Source organism: Procambarus clarkii, chromosome 43, assembly GCF_040958095.1.
Source record: "Procambarus clarkii isolate CNS0578487 chromosome 43, FALCON_Pclarkii_2.0, whole genome shotgun sequence".
Lineage (NCBI taxonomy): Eukaryota > Metazoa > Arthropoda > Malacostraca > Decapoda > Cambaridae > Procambarus > Procambarus clarkii.
The window spans coordinates 10,894,230-10,910,894 of NC_091192.1; the positions used below are offsets into that span (position 1 = coordinate 10,894,230).

The window sequence follows — 16,665 nt, forward strand, 5'->3', positions numbered from 1 at the left end:
GAACAGAGAGGTAGAAACTCCCTACAATCCCAAAGAAATGAGCAAACAAGCTATTATCACAATTTACTGCCGCGCCACCTGTCTGTGCAGCCCTCCCCTCCCCGGGAGGGGGAGGGGGGCCCAGGATCTCTCTGCGCCGGCTGCCTTCAGTTCGTAAACTAATGTCAACCGGGACAGGCGCTACTCTGGCCTCAAATTCCTGGGCAGTGTTTGCCTTGTGTGGTGTTCTCTGCTGTCTGTGTGTTGTGTGGTGGCCAAGAGTACCTCATCAGTGCTGGGGCTGCATGCACTTAGGGGCTTCCTTCCCTAAGCGCCCTGTGAGTACTGCCCATGCGTGTCAGGGTAATCTTCCCTGGGGCTTTTGGGAACCGCTCCCGTAGGGGTTTTTGCTGCTCGGCATCTGCCTCGCCCTTGGGGCCAGCTGGGGCTTGGGGCCCTTGTTTGGCCTTGAGTGGTGTTGTGGTAGTTAGGGCGTCAAGGTGTTGCGCATCCTGCCACCTACACGGCGGCCGGTTCCTGTTGCCTCTGGGGACAGTGTACTTTTGCAGGGTTTTTCTTTTGTTTTGTTTTTGTTTGCTTGGTGGGGGTTCTGCCTTGTGGGACTATATTTCCCCCTGATACTGTTTTGGTGGCCCTCTGCTAGGTCCCCGTGCTTGTACACGTCACAGGAGTTTCAGTGTTATTATCTATCCCTTGTTGTTTGGATTTTTAACCGGTTAGCAACACCTTGCCCGGGCTTCCCATAGTTGTTACCCTACGGGCCCTGGAAACCCCTGTCGGGGCTCGGGGACCCATGGATGCATCTCCCATGTTCCAGCCTGCCTTGTGCGGGTTTGAAGGTTGCTGTGTGCCTTGTCTTAGGGTGACGGTCACCTGCTTTGCCTCCGTCATGCTGCCTGTTGGGTCAATGACACCATTGACCCGAAGTCTTGCGAGTTGTGTTCTCTGCTTGTGCTCCAGTTTTTTTCTGATGATATTGCTGTTAGGGTACAGGCAGCATTTGTGTTGCATGTTAGGTTTATGTTACTGCAACGTGCTAGGTTGGTTTTGCACACGGATGCCCTGAGGCTGTCCCGTTTTGGTTTTAAGGACTCAGACATGGGGGCGTTAGTTGCTTCGACTTTGGCTCCTCCCTTGCTCCCTGGTCCCTTCCCTGTGGTTCATCCTGCAACCTCTCCCCCCCCCCCCCCATGTCCAGCTCCCAAATGTCTGAGAGTTTCGGATTCGGCACAAGGTTTAGTTGGTAATGAGGCTCGGGCAACATCGGGGGCTTCCCCATTCGGGTTGGAGACGTAGGCATTTGAGCCGGTTCCTTCTGCCAAGGCTTCTGGGTCCCACCAGCAGGCCCCCTTCTTGTCTGCCTTTCCCCTGGACTCTGCCTTTTCTTCAGGGGTAGAGTTTGTGGAGGATGGCTCTGCCCCGGGTCCCGCTGTAGGGGATCCTGGGGCTGGGGAGGAGTCAACCTGGGGGCCCTTGGGTCCCCTCTGACCCCGCTTGGATGCTCTTGCCTTCCTCGCAGGGCTTATTGTTGCAGGGGGAGGGGTTTCCTTACCCTCCTTCCCTGTATGAGTATGATTTGGATTTGGTTCCGGGCTCCTTTGGGTACCTCGGCTCCATCTTTCCAGAAGGTTTCTACTTCCCGTATCTCCGCGAAGGAGGCTCGGGAGGCCCTTGCTGCATACTTCTTGCGAGACACGGTTTATGCCTCTGTGATGAATCTGTCCTTTTTTGAGTTAGGTTCTTCTTCCCGCTTTTGGGTGTGTTTGGAGGTTCTGGAGTCTTCCTGGCTTGCAGACTGCCCATTCTTTTCGTTGGGGCATTGGTTCTGTCGGACCCGTACGCTTGATTGGCGTGAAACTTTTACAGTTATGCAGGTTTACCTGGGGGGCGAGTTTTGAGGACCTTAATGGTTGCTTGTTTGCCCCTATGCTTTCTCAGGATGTAGACTTTTTCAGCTTTACGTGCAGGTTCCTCTTCTTTCGACATCATTGGTTGCAGAGGATTTACACGCTCGTGGGCATTTGGCTTTGGTCTTACCTTTCTTTTCCCTTCTCAAACAGTCTTCTGCCTGGCTTGAGGAGAATGTGTAGGCGTTGAGTGACGGGCCTTCGTCTGGGGCGCTGACTTCGGCAGCTAGGGCATCAACCACACTGTTGAGGCTCTTTGCGCCCATCCTGAAGGAGGCGGTGTCTCTGTTTTTTGCTTCTCACCTTGCGTTCCGTCAGGCTGTGCTCGCCCTCTCTTTGAAATTCGCTTGGGCCCTGGCTGTTAGGTTTTCGTCTCCGTTTTGTCCGTTGTTGTTTGTAGAGGCTGCGATCTCACAGTTTCTGCAAGCGGCTTCGTCTAGTTGTCGTCTTATGTCGGACTTGTTGGTTCTCCGGGGCGGTTGTTCTCAGCCGTGTTGGAGGGGTTGTGCCAGGATTCAGGGTTCCACTGGTCGAGGTGGGCCATTGGTGCCAGTTTCTGAGCCGTCGTTGCTTTCGGGGCCAGTATCGTCTGGTCGCCGCAGTGATCGCCCTGTTCGATGTTTCGGTTCTCTCAACTTAGTTTACCATAGTTCTAGATTTTCTAAAAAGACAATAAATATCCAGACTGAGGGACTTCAGTTGGTACTTGAGTCTACTTAAGGGGCGTCGGCTCTTTTGTGGTTTGCCCCGTTGGGGGGGGGGGGGGAGGCTTGCTCTGTTTGCCCACGCTTGGTCCCACGATTTGTGTGCCTTTTCGGTCGTGTCATCCGGCCTGCGGTGGCGATGGGCGGCTCGTCCTCCTTCCGGGGATTTGGGGCTAACAGGGCAGACTGCTTCTCCTGCGCTTCGTCAAGTCGTCTTGGAGTGGGTGCACTTGGGCGTGGTCGAAACGACCCCGTCTCTCAGGTTGGTTTCCCGCCTTTTTCCTGTGCCGAAACGGGACTGTGCGGATCTGAGGTTCATTCTGGACTTGTCCCATCTGAACCCCTATAATCCTTGCCCCTCCTTTCGGATGACTACTCTGTCTCAAGTCTGGCTTCTGTTGGAGCCAGGGGCCTAGATTGTGTCCCAGGACCTCAAGGACACTTATTGGCACATTCCTATTCATCCAGGGTTCAGGGACTGGTTAGGTTTTGTGGTGGGGCATCAGGCTTAGCACTTTCGTTGCATTCCTTTTGGCTTGAATCTGGCACCTCGCATTTTCACGCGTCTGACCCAGGTTGTGGTGACCCGTCTATGTCTTCTACGGATTCGGGTATTGGCCTACCCCGATGCTGGCTGGTGTGGGCTCCCAATCCGTCAGCTTGTCTGCTCACTAGAGATATGGTTCTTTCCCAGCTCGCCAGGTTTGGGTTCCTGGTGAACTGGAGGCCGTCCCATCTGGTTCCGTCCCAGGTTCGGACCTGACTGGGTTATGTTTGATTCTCGAACCGCTTGCTTGTCTCTCTCTCCAGAGGCGTTGTTGCGGCTGCTGTCCAGCCGTCAGCTGTTGCTGAGGAGGTCCCGGGTCACTCGGCGGTTGCTCAAGCAGTTGTGCTGGAGTCTGAACTTCGCCGTGCTGGTCTACCCGCCGGGTCGGGTTTGGCTTCGGCGTCTGTTTTGGTTCCTTCTGGGACGCCCCTTCCGCCTCTCTCTCGGTCATTGGGTTCGTCCTCCTTGGGCCTTGTGTCGGTTGTTGCATCACTGGCTTGCTCGAAAGGAGGGCCCTTTCTTCCGTCGTGAAACCTTCTTCGGGGTTTTCGGGGTTCGGTGCCTTGGCGCCTTCTCGAGTCCTCGATCGATGTGTTCACGAACGTGTCGTCTCTCGGCTGGGGCTTTGTGAACAGTGCTCACCAGGCTGGCCAGGGACGATGGGGTCCGTCCTTCCGTCGGGCTCACAGCACGGTTCTGGAGTTCGCGGCAGTCTGGTTCGCTCTTCGGAGGGTTCGGGTCGCTCGGGGTTCGACCATTTGTACTCGCCTAGTTGTACTCACCTAGTTGTGTTTGCGGGGATTGAGCTCTGGCTCTTTAGTCCCGCCTCTCAACCGTCAATCAACTGATGTACAGATTCCTGAGCCTACTGGGCTCTGTCATATCTACATTTGAAACTGTGTATGGAGTCATCCTCCACCACATCACTTCCTAGTGCATTCCATTTACTAACTACTCTGACACTGAAAAAGTTCTTTCTAACGTCCCTGTAGTATCTGAGTATTTGGGTACTCAGCTTCCACCTGTGTCCCCTTGTGCATGTGCCACCCGTGTTAAATAATCCATCCTTGTCCACCCTGTCAATTCCCCTGAGAATTTTGTATGTGGTGATCATGTCTCCCCTAGTTCTTCTGTCTTCTAGCGACGTGAGGTGCAGTTCACGTAGTCTGTCCTCATAACTCATGCCTCTTAGTTCTGAGACTAACCTAGTGGCATACCTCTGAACTTTTTCCAGCTTCGTCTTGTGCTTGACTAGGTACAGACTCCATGCTGGGGCTGCATACTCCAGGATTGGCCTTTCATATGTGGTATACAAGGTTCTGAAGGATTCCTTACACAGGTTTCTGAAAGCAGTTCTGATGTTAGCCAGCCTCGCATAGGCCGCTGATGTTATTCTTTTGATGTAGGCTTCAGGAGACAGGTTTGGCGTGATATCAACTCCCAGATCTTTCTCTCTGTCCATTTCGTGAAGGACTTCATCTCCCATTCGGTATCCAGTGACTGGCCTCCTAGTTCCTTGTCCTAGTTTCATTACCTTTCATTTACTTGGGTTGAACTTTAGTAGCCATTTGTCGGACCATTCCTTCAGTTTGTCTAGGTCATCTTGTAGCCTCATACTATCCTCCTCTGTCCTGATCCTCCTCATAATTTTTGCGTCATCAGCAAACATCGCGAGGAATGAGTCAATTCCTTCTGGAAGATCATTCACGTATATCAGAAACAGTATAGGTCCAAGGACTGATCCCTGTTTAAGTTTAAATTTTTTACTTTAACTTCTTCCAGAGCTATTTTTAAGAGTCTATTTTCTTCTTCCATGGCTTTGCAATTTGTTTCCAATTGAATCTTATCCTTGCACAAGTCTTTCACTACACCCTCAAGACATACAACTTTGCTATTTAAATGGTCATTACTTTCATTCAATTTACTAATTATTTCTACATGAGAGGTCACTACAGTATCTAATTTTACCAACTTGTTGTATAGACTGGTTATATCAAAGCTTTCTTCACTGAATCCAACAAAATCAAACTCTATTTTGTATTTCCTCTTGCCGGCGGCCATCTTGAATGTTGTTCTCTACACTGGAAACACTAGGGCAACTTTTTCTCATCCAATTTTTCAATTCCCTTGGCACATTCCTGTTTTCTCACCTATTTTTCAAAAGCACTATACTCTGTACTATATATACTATACTCTGTATAGTATATATATATATACAGTATATATAGTATATATACAGTATATATAGTATATATACAGTATATATAGTCTCTATATATACACTATATATACTGTACTCTGGGACACCACTCACTATCATCATCCTGTACTACAATACTTAGGATTGTTGAAATATGCTGGAGCTCCTCTTGTCTGCCTCTTGGGAAAGAACGTGGGATCCCTGTGGGACTCCACTGGTGACTCCCCGCCACTCCAAGACCTCACCTCTCACAGTGACTCGCTGTGTCCTTGTTGCTTAGGTACTCTCTTATCCAGTGGAGTACCTTCCCTTTCACTTCTGCCTGCATCTCCAGTTTGTGCACTAGTCTCTTATGTGGTACTGTGTCAAAAGCTTTCTGGCCGTCCAGAAATATGCAGCCTCCCAGCCCTCTCTCTCTTGCCTGATTTTTGTTGCCTGGTCATAGAACTCAATTAATCCTGTTAGGCATGATTTGCCATCTCTGAACCCATGTTGATGTTTTGTTACAAAGTTCTTTTGGTCCAGATGTTCCACTAGCTTTTTCGCACAATCTTTTCCATCATCTTGCATGGAATGCAAGTTAGGGACACTGGCCTGTAGTTCACTGCCTCCTGCCTATCACCCTTCTTGTATATTGCGACTACATTGGCCGTCTTCCAAATTTTTGGCAGTTTGCCTGTTACCAGTGACTTGTTGTACACTATGGAGAGTGGTAAGCACAGAGCCTTTGCTCCTTCCTTAAGGATCCATGGTGAGATTCCATCCAGGCCTATAGCCTAGAAACTGGCAGAAGAAAATGGCCACCAGAACAGGGGGCTTTGACAGATGCAAAAGATACGAAAAGACGCCAGCAAAAGTGGAAAGCAAGCAGACTGGATGGGCGAAAACCTCTGCCCAGAAGCAGAAAACCCAGGCAGGGGCAAACAGCCCCCAGAACTGCTAGCAGGCATCCCCCACAGCCCCGGGAACCCGCAACAGTGGCCCTGGGGCAGAGCCGTCCTCCAAGCCCTCTGCCTTTAAAGAAAAGTTAGAGTCCATGGGAAAGGCAGCAAGAAAGGACCGCTGGTAAGACCCAGAAGCCTTGGCAGGAGGAACAGGCTCGAAAACCTCCGTCCCCAACCCGAACGAGGCATCCCCGAAACCGCCTAAGTCTCAGCCCCAACTAAACCCCGCCCCGACCCCGAAACCCGCAAACGGTCTGGAGCCGGGAACAGAGAGGGAAAGGGGCGAACATCACCAAACCAAAACAGGGCGGCCCCGGGGCATCCGAGTGGGAAACCAACCTAGTGTGTTGCAGCAACCTAACCTAGCTTGCAACACGGATGCTGCCTGTACTCTGAACATTAATAACCTCAGGAGAGTACTGGAGAACAAGCAGAGAATCTCTCTTGCAAGACTCTGAGTCAAGGTGTCAGTGACCCAACAGGCAACATGACGGAGGTAAAAGTCGCGAATGTCACCCGGAGACAAGGGCACAACAACCAACGAACCCGTAAAAGACGGGATGGAACCCGGAAGACACATTCAATGGTCCACCGAGCCCTGACGGGGGGTTTCCAGGACTTGTAGGGTATCAACTACGGGAAGTCCAGGCAAGGTGTTGCTAACCGGTTAAGAAACCCAAAAATAACAAGGGGGTTAGAGGACAACACTGAAAACCCCTGCGACATGTACAATCACAGTTGCCTAGCAGAGGGCCACCAAACACCACCAGTGGAACTATAGCTACACTAGGCAGACCCCCACCAGGCAAATGAAAATGAAAACAAAAGAAAACCCCCGCAAAAGTATACCGTCTCCAGAGGCAATAGGAACCGGTCACCGCTTAGGAGGCAGGTCGCGCAACACCTTGACACCCTAACCAGCACAATACCAATCCCTACCCAGGGCCAAACAAGGGCCCCAAGCCCCAGCTGGCCCCAAGGGCGAGGCAAATACCGAGCAGCAAGAACTTCTACGGGAACGGTTCCCGAACGCCCCAGGGAGGATAACCCTGTCATGCAGGGGCAGTACTCACAGGGCGCTTAGGGAAGGAAGCCCCTAAGTGCATGCAGCCCTGGTACTGATAAGGAACACCTGGCCACCGCACAACACAACACACGGCAGTGAACTCCACACAAGGCAAACACCACCTAGGCAACTGAGGCCAGAGAAGCGTCTATCCCGGTTGACATTAGCTTACGAACTGATGCTAGGCAGCTGGTGCGGTAAGGTCTGGGGCTCCTCCCTCCCCTTCTCGGGGCGGGGAGGACTGTGTGGACGATCGGCGCCGCAGTAAAGTGTGATGTTTGCTTGTTTCCTTGGGATTGTAGGGAGTTTCTACCTCTCTGTACAATTTTTTGTATTAGTTTTTTACCATATGGGGTTTGTTTTGTTACGCCTACCTTTCTGGGTGCCTAACCCTGGTCGATGGCAGATAAGGAAAACCCCAACCACAAGGGGGTTTTCCAGGGCCATTGCTCCCTGAAACCTCTCTGAAGGGGCCAGGTTCTAGCGCTGGTCCCTGGTAGGTCTGAACTCCTTAGCTAATGTCATGGTCTACATAACATAACATACATAACATACAAACATAACATAACATAACATACATAAAACAAAAGGAAAACATAACATACATTAGCCCAATAAGCTCCAGGGAGCCTCCAGGGCTCACCCAGAAAATGGCGTTTCATTACATTCAACGCTGGTTTTTTTCTCTTGAATCCAAGCCGTGGACTGTGCTCGCGTTCAGTACAAAAATATTTGTATAAAATTCATTTTTTATCTGATCGACTTCGGAATAGTTTCAAAATAAGTGCCTGTAGAGTGCTCACAATTTGATATCAAAGTGAAAGATGTAACACGAAACTTGATGTCAGAACACTTGAAAGATTGTAAATACAGTACAACCTCGATTCTACGTACTATATGGGACCGACCCCAGTTCGTTGGAGCGTTGGATTCGTTGTAAGGGGTGACCTTTAGGAGGCGTATGCGTCAGTGTCTCTTTTTTTTCTTGTAGACAATAAAAATGCATTATCATATTATATACTTTACCTATATATTATTACTCTAGTAACAAATACTGTGTTACATTTGTTATTTACCTTATTGTTGGAGTTATGTTCATCTCGAAGTCTCATGGAGTTGTGAATGCTGTACAGTAAATACATAGTGCAGTGTATTATGCCGTTAACACTGTATTGAGTAGTTCTGCTGTATGTTGAGAACTACAAAAAAGTTTTTGAAAACTATTGTACACTAAAATTATGGCAACTTTAATTTTAACACTATATTTCGATTTGTCAAGAGGCTGGAGTGTTCATTCTGCGACTTTGTTGGACATATCAGCACAATCAAGGAACATCCGTGCACCATGTCGGCTCCAAATGCACTCATTGTGTCAGTGATGGCTGACTGGTGGGTGGATGGGCAGGCAGGCAGGCAGGGAGAGGCTGAAATGTAGGCAGGCAGGCAGGGAGGAAGGCAGGCAGGCAGAGCTTGGGAGGGAGACAGGCAGGCAGAGCTTGGGAGGGAGACAGGCAGGCAGAGCTTGGGAGGGAGACAGGCAGGCAGAGCTTGGGAGGGAGGCAGGCAGGCAGGCAGAGGTTGGGAGGAAGAGGCAAGGAGGCAGGCAGAGCATGGGAGGGAGGCAGGCAGAGGCTGGGAGGGTGGGAGACAGGCAGGCAGAGCTTGGGAGGGAGGGAGGCAGGCAGGCAGAGTTTGGGAGGGAGGGAGGCAGGCAGGAAGGGAGGCAGGAAGGCAGACCTTGGGAGGGAGGCAGGCAGGCAGAGGTTGGGAGGGAGAGGCAAGGAGGCAGGCAGAGCGTGGGAGGGAGGCAGGCAGAGGCTGGGAGGGAGGGAGACAGGCAGGTAGAGCTTGGGAGGGAGGCAGGCAGGCAGAGCTTGGGAGGGAGGCAGGCAGGCAGAGCTTGGGAGGGAGGCAGGCAGGCAGAGCTTAGGAGGGAGGCAGGCAGGCAGAGCTTGGGAGGGAGGCAGGCAGGCAAAGCTTGGGAGGGAGAGGCAAGGAAGCACGGAGGGAGACAGGCATGGAGGGAGGCAGGCAGAGCGTGGGAGGGAGGGAGGCAGGCAGGCAGGCAGGCAGGCAGGCAGGCAGGTAGGCAGGTAGGCAGAGGCTGGGAGGGAGCCAGGGAAGGAGAGGATGGAGATGGATTGATGGAAGGATGGATGGAGGGAGGGATGGAAGGATGGATGATTTGAGGGAGGGATGGAGGTTGAGTTGAGCAGAGTGTGTGTGTGTATGGGCTGTAGGGGTGGTGGGGGGGGGGGGAGGTGTGTCGGTGGTTGTGAAGGGACCCACTCACTAACCCTAACTCATTGACCCAGTTAACTTTTTTTTTTAACTTGATTTGTTTCTTAAATTCTGGATGAATGGAGGGAGAAAAGGGATGGATGGAGAGAGGGAGGGAGGGAGGGAGGAAAGGGGAGAGAGAGGGAGGGGGGGATGGAGAGAGAGAGGGAGGGATGGATGGGGAGGGAGGGAGGGATGGAGAGTGAGGGAGAGAGGGAGGGAGGGTTGGAGAGAGCGAGGGAGGGCTGGAGAGAGCGAGGGAGGGATGGAGAGAGCGAGGTAGGGAGAGATTTGAGAGAGCGAGGGAGGGCTGGAGAGGGAGGGAGGGAGGGAGGGGATGGATAGAGGGATGGAGAGACGGGGGGAGGGAGGGATGGAGAGAGGGAGGGATGGAGAGAGGGAGGGATGGAGAGAGGGAAGGAGGGAGGGAGGGAGGGAGGGATGAAACTAGCATGGTGCTGTGTGTACAGGGATTAGACCCGTCCACTCACGCTGGAGTTGTTCCAATAACATACAGTAATTTCTCAAATAGCAGATGTCTATCATATTACAGTATGTTTTCGGTTTTATTTAGTTTAGTTTAATTAGGATAGTAAAAAGCTATTAAAACACTGGTTTTAGAAATTATTTATTAATATGAAACTTTCAATAGTCATGGGTCACTGAACTATGACGACACACAGACGAAAGTGAGTGAAACCTCACTGTAAAGTGAGGTTTACAGTATAGTATTCTCTTATCTGTCCACCCTCACTCATCTTGTTTCATCACAGGAAATGTCTATAAGAAGATTTTACCACAGGTAGCTAGGTAATCACGCGTCATCCTTTAAATTAATGTTCAAAGATACGTGTGCCCCAAATCAGTGAACGAAAATCATGGAAACTCAGTTGTTCACTTGTGTGGATCACTCTGGCTGGTGTTTGGTTGGACCATTCTGGCTGGTGTTTGGTTCATATGGTTCACTTGTGTGATCCAGCTTGTCTTATGAAGGAATTATTAATTGTAATCTGTGATAGAATGAGAAAGTTTTCCACCACTCTGAACTCTGTCCCAAAATCGTAAGCTTGTGGACCACTTGTGGTCCACTTGTGTGGTCCAACTTGTCATATGAGAGAATTATTAACACTTTCGCCCGGGCATGACGCAGCATTGCGTCATCCGTTTACTGTCGGTAATGCCGGGGATGACGCAGCATTGCGTCATCCACTTTAAATAATCGCCAAAAATCAGGTTTTTATCCGATTTTTTTTTTTAATGGTTTTAAAATGCGCGCCGATGTCTTCCCATTTTCTTTGTTGAGCCTCGTGGCCCTCAGGCGGCTTGGCACACACCGTGGGCCCATTGTTTTCGCTCCACTGTTGTGACCAATGTCGCCTCCCCCTCGCATCTCAAACGTGTGAACATTTCGGCTATTTTCCTTGGCTATATTTCTTACTGCGGCTTTAGAAACTATCTACGCTTACTCCACGATGGATAGTGATCATGAACAAGGCCCTTCCAGGAAGAAAATTGCGAAAGAAAGGCTTGAAAAGGGCGGGAATTGGGAGTGTAGCTGGAAGGCGTCTGAGCGCTCACTTTTGGCTAACGCGTGGCCCGTCTTCAACTCGTCGGTGGTTGGAGCGTGACCAGGTTTTTTATTTTATATGCTAATGTTCCTCTAGAGAATTCTATTGCGAACCCATTGAGACCAAAATGAAAGACCTAGGACAAAAATTGAGGTGACCAGAGTGAAAATAGTGAAAACATTTTATCGCGTTTGCGCGCTCCTGGGCATAACTCGTTCGCACTTTCTCTGTTTGCTGCGGGTAATTAGCCGGGCTTTTGGAGTTTATATGCATTTAGTGCTGTAGAGAATTCTATTGCGAACACAATGATACAAAATTTAATCTCGTAGGACGAGAATTAAGGTGACAAAGTTGAAGAGAGTATACACTTTTCAGAATTTACGCGCGCTCCTGTGACACCCTGGGACCCATATCACACAGTTGAGGGGTGGCGCACGGGGTACGCCAAAGTGTTAATTGTAATCTGTGATAGAATGGGAAAGTTTTCCACCAGCCTGTGAACTCTGTCTGGACATCGTAAGCAAATCCGAACATCCCCGCTTCGGCCAACCATTGTTCGTCGAACCGGGTGAGTAAATCCGGCCTGAAAAGTGTGCGAACTAGCCAGAGATTCGTTGAATCGGGGTACATTGAATCAAGGTTGTACTGTACGTTTTTGGTCAAAATTTTAAAATATTTGTTAAAATTCTATTTATTGTGCTATTATTTTGGGACTAGTTTTAAAATGGGTGCCTTTAGATTACGAACAATTTGATACCAAAATGAAAGATGTAACACGAAAATTTATGTCAGAACACTGGAAAGATATAAATAATTTTGTGATGATTAGCGACCAAAATTAAAATATTTGTTAAAATTCCAGTTATTGCTCTATTATTATGGGACTAGTTTTAAAATACGTGCCTTTATATTGCAAAGAATTTTATACCAAAACGAGCGATGTAACACGAAAATTGATGTTATCAAACTGAACAAGTATACACATTAGGTTGTGGTGTGCAAATTGGTGCTTGTTCATGGATAAATTTAGGGTTTACTGCGGGTAGTGTCGCCAGGCTTTTGGACATTATATGCATATACACCTGTAGGGAATTTAATTGCGAACACAATGATACCAAAACGAACGATGTAGCACAAGAATTAAGATGAGAAAACGAGTATACACATTTTAGTGATTTTGCACGCTCACCGGTAACTTTTGCCGATTTTAGGCTTTGCTGTTGGGAGTCACACCAGGCTTTTGGACATTTTATGCATATACACCTGTAGGGAATTCTGTTGTGAACACAATGGTACCAAAACTAACGAAATAGCACGAGAATTAAGGTAAGAAAACTGAAACGAGTATACACATTGGGTGTCGCCACTCACTTACCCGCACGCCGGGCGCGTGACCTCTAAGTTGGAGGCGCGCATGCCATAGGTTCGAAAGTGTTAACCTCAACATGACAGTTCATCATCTAACTCAGAAGTTGAGAGTTAGATTATTCCTTCTAGTGCTGCTGCTAGGAGAAACCCTTGTATTGTTGATAAACCAGAACATCTGATCAGCAAATTGAACCATTCGGTATTTCACATCCAGAAGGACACCAAATATAAGTACAAGTCATGTGATGTGGCACCTTGCTCCGGCTTGTATCATCGCAAGAAGAAATACTGGGTGGATAAGCAATAATGCTTATCCACCATCCACTTCACCTATAAAACATCGGTAGAGCAACTTCAGGAAACTGTTTCCTGGAGCAGGTGGAGTGGTTCAGCCTAATTCTTAACTCATGGTCTACAAACATCATTGAGTGGTAAGTACAGCCTTTTTCCCTGTAGAAAATTCTATTGCGAATAAATTGATACCAAAATGAATGGCCTAACAAGAAAATTGACATTATCAAACTACGAGGATTATACACATTTGTGTGCAGGTGTAGCGGGTGTGCACATGCGTGCTTGCTCACAGCTAACGCTGGCTGACTTTCACCTTTACTGGGGGGAGGGGGGACGAGCACTTGGATTTTGGACTTTATACGCATATTCCCCTGTAGTGAATTCTTTTGTGAACAAATTGATACTGTATTGAATGACGTAGGACAAGAATTGAGGTGAGAATCACACAAAGAGTAGACACATTTTGGTGGTATTGCGCGCTCACAAGTAACCCTTGACCGATTTGTGAGTTTGGTGTGGGTGGCATGCCAGATTTTTGGACTTCATATGTATATATCCCTGTAGGAAATTCTATTGCGAACAAAAAGATACCAAAATTAATGCAGTAAGACGAAAATTGAGGTGAGAAAACTTAAAAGAGTATACATATTTGAGTATGGCCACACGCTCACAGCCAACCTCAGCACATCTTGAGGTAGTTTAGGGAGCGTGCGGTGGGAACGGAAAAGTGTTAGAGTCCCTGCGGCCCGGTCCTCGACCAGGCAGAGGCAAAGTCCAAGTCCAATGCTTGGGAGAGATAAAGTCCGAGCCCAATGCTTGGGAAAGAAAAGCATCCTCCCAAACAGAATGCATGGAAGAAGCATGCTGGTGTGAATAGGAAAACTTCAAAACCATGGCAGAACTAGAGGGCTCAACTGCCTTGACACACTATGCCAAAACTAGAAGATAGAAGAAAAAGAGGTGATATGATCACCACTTACAAAATACTAACAGGAATTGACGAAATGGACAAAGAGGAATTCCTGAAACCAGCAAATTCATGAACAAGAGGACACAGGTTCAAGCTAAGGAAACAAATGTGCCAAAAAAACATTAGAAGGTTTTCTTTTGCAAACAGAGTGGTAAACGGTTGGAACAAGCTAAGTGAGAAGGTGGAAGAGGCCAAAACCCTCAGTAGTTTCAAAACGTTATACGACAAAGAATACTGTGAAGACAGGACACCACGAGCATAGCTCTCATCCTGTAACTACATTTAGGTAATTACTCTTGAAGGAAGGACCAACCCCCGAATTTGCCAAGCTACACCCCAAGCTAAAACCTCCCCTGACTCTTAAATCCAATAATGTAAGAGAGAGAGATGTATACAGGAGGGCAATATAAAAAAAATTTCATATTGTGAAATTTGCCTGACATTAGAAATTTGGGAATACCTTGCTTGATTGGTTGCAATAAGGTATCAAGTTACTACTCTATATTTATTTTTATTTTCAGATGATGGGTTCTTGTACTGGATGCCCTTCATCTGTCGTTACCCTTAAGAATGGTGTTCAGAATATGCTCCAGTTTTACATCCCAGAGGTGAGTACAATACTTATGTGCATTCTGTTTTTGTTTTTTCAGAGGGGAGCCCCTTCGGCTCCCCGGAGCTTGCTAGGCTGATGTGCTAAAATCAGACTTTGGCATCAGTCATGTGTATGGAGTTCACTGGGCCTACTGGGGACCACGAGCCAGAACCTGGTCCTATCAGAAGAGGCAAGGGGAGCAATGACCTATAGAAACCCCCATGTGGTTGGAAGCATTCTGTCTGCCATCGACTGGGTCAGGCACCCCAGAAAGGTAAGCATCCCAAAACAAACCCCTATTCTGGTGAAAATGTTGCTACCAAAAGCCGAACAAGTGGAGAACTTCCCTAAAAGAAACAACCAAACAATCATGATGTCACACGTCACCGTGCCGCTGTCTGTGCAGCTCCCCCTCCCTGGAAGGGGGAAGGGGGATCCCCAGACCCCTCACGCTGCCTATCCACCCTTTAGTTCTTAGGCTGATGCTAGAAGCTACGGTCGTGTGCTCTGGCTCCAGACATAGTTTCAGCACTATGCTTTTGAGTGTGGTGGCTGTCTTCTAGGGGTGTGAGAGTCAGGAGTTATTCTCCAGTACTCAGGATGCATGCACCTAGGGTTTCCCTTCCCTAGGTGCCCTGTAAGTACTGCTCTTGGGGCTTGGGGTTACCTTCCACAAGTTCTTGGGTCCTGTCTCTGCTGGCCGTTTTACTGCTTGTTTTTTTGGCCGTCCTTTGGGTACTTGGGTGTTCTGTCTCCCTTGTACTGTATACCTTAGGGTAAGAGGTAGTTTGCACTGGTTCGGGGACCGGGGTGCTGCGTAGCTTGTTTTCACCGATTATAGCAGCCGGCTCTGTTCCTCTAGGGTACGCTGTCCTCTTGCGGGGTTTTCTTTTTCTTTTTTGCCTTGTGGGGGAATCTGCCCTGCTTTTTGCCCACTTGTGCTTGACCTATTACGGTTCTTCTCTGGTGGTGCCCCCTGCTAGGTCCCCGTGAATGTACACGTCCCTGGGGTGCAGCTTTAGTGAGTTTGCTTGGTAGATTTGGGTGCCGGTTAGCAGTACCCTGCCTGGGGTTACCTGGGCGTGTCTCGTTAAGTGCTCAGGGCCCTGGGAAACCCCTGGGGGCACGTAGATCTGATGGATGTGACCCCGAAGTCCCCCCTCGCTTCGTGCAAGTTTGAGGGTTATTCGGTCCCCTTCTCTCAGGGTGACCTTCACTGTTTCTGGGGGGAGCCCCTACAGCTCCCCGGAGCTATCCATGGCTAATATGGATATCCTAACTATTTTGCATCAGTCGATGTGGGTGGAGTTCTAGGCCTACTGGAGACCACGAGCCAGAACCTGGCCCCCTCACAAAGGCACGGGGAGCAATGGCCCATAGAAATGCACATGTGTTTTGGAGCATTCTATATCTGCCATCGACCAGGACAGGCACCCAGAAAGGTAAGCGCCACAAAACAAACCCCTATTCTGGTTAACAACGAAAATCGACAAACGAGTGGACAGAACTCCCCAAGAAAAACAAACAAACAAGCATGACATCACACGAGCCGCACCGCATGTCTGCGCAGCGCCACACCTCCCTCGGAGGGGGGAGGGGGAAGGGGGAAGGGGGAGCTCCAGACCCCCGAGCTGGCGATCCCTGGCCCAGTTCCCTGGCTGATGGGATAGTGCACGGTCGTGTGGCTTCAGCTCCAGTCTTGTCTCAGTGCTGTGACTTGTTTTCAGTGCTGCTCTTACGGTGGTCGTGTGAACTGGGAGTAGTATTCTCAGGTACTCGGGCTGCATGTGCTTAGGGTCACCTTCCCTGAGTGCCCTGTAAGTACTGCCCTTGGGGCTTGGGGTTGCCTTCCACAAGTCACCTTGGGTCTACCTCTGTTGGCTTTTCGCTGCTTGGCGTTTGGCCGCCCCGAGTGTTTGGGGTTTTCCTCCCTTGTTTACGTTGGGGTAAGTGGTAGTTATTGCACTGGTGGGGCGCAGGGTACTGCGTAGCTAGTTTTCACCTATGACAGCGGCCGGCTCTTTTCCCTCTGGGTACGTTGTCCACTTGTGTGGTTTATCTTTTCTTTTTGCCTGGTGGGGGGGTCTGCCTTGTGTTTTTTCTTCCCCTTATATTAGGGTTGTTTATGTGGTGGCACCCCTTGCTTCGCCCTCGCGAGTGGACACGTCCCGTGGGTTCAGCTTTTAACAGTTTGCTTGGTAGTTTGGGATGCTGGTCAGCAGTGC

General features: G+C 49.3%; 1 protein-coding gene across 3 annotated transcripts in view; it reads left to right on the forward strand.

Annotated features, from left to right (window-relative positions):
- The window catches only part of LOC123755716 (NFU1 iron-sulfur cluster scaffold homolog, mitochondrial), a 102,606-nt gene that overhangs the window by 71,558 nt on the left and 14,383 nt on the right, over positions 1 to 16,665 (forward strand). For all 3 annotated transcript variants that reach the window (XM_069300042.1, XM_045738456.2, XM_045738455.2), the window contains one exon: positions 14,370 to 14,456. In XM_069300042.1, the coding sequence (XP_069156143.1) occupies positions 14,370 to 14,456 (87 nt within the window). The remainder of the gene's footprint in view (positions 1 to 14,369; positions 14,457 to 16,665) is intronic.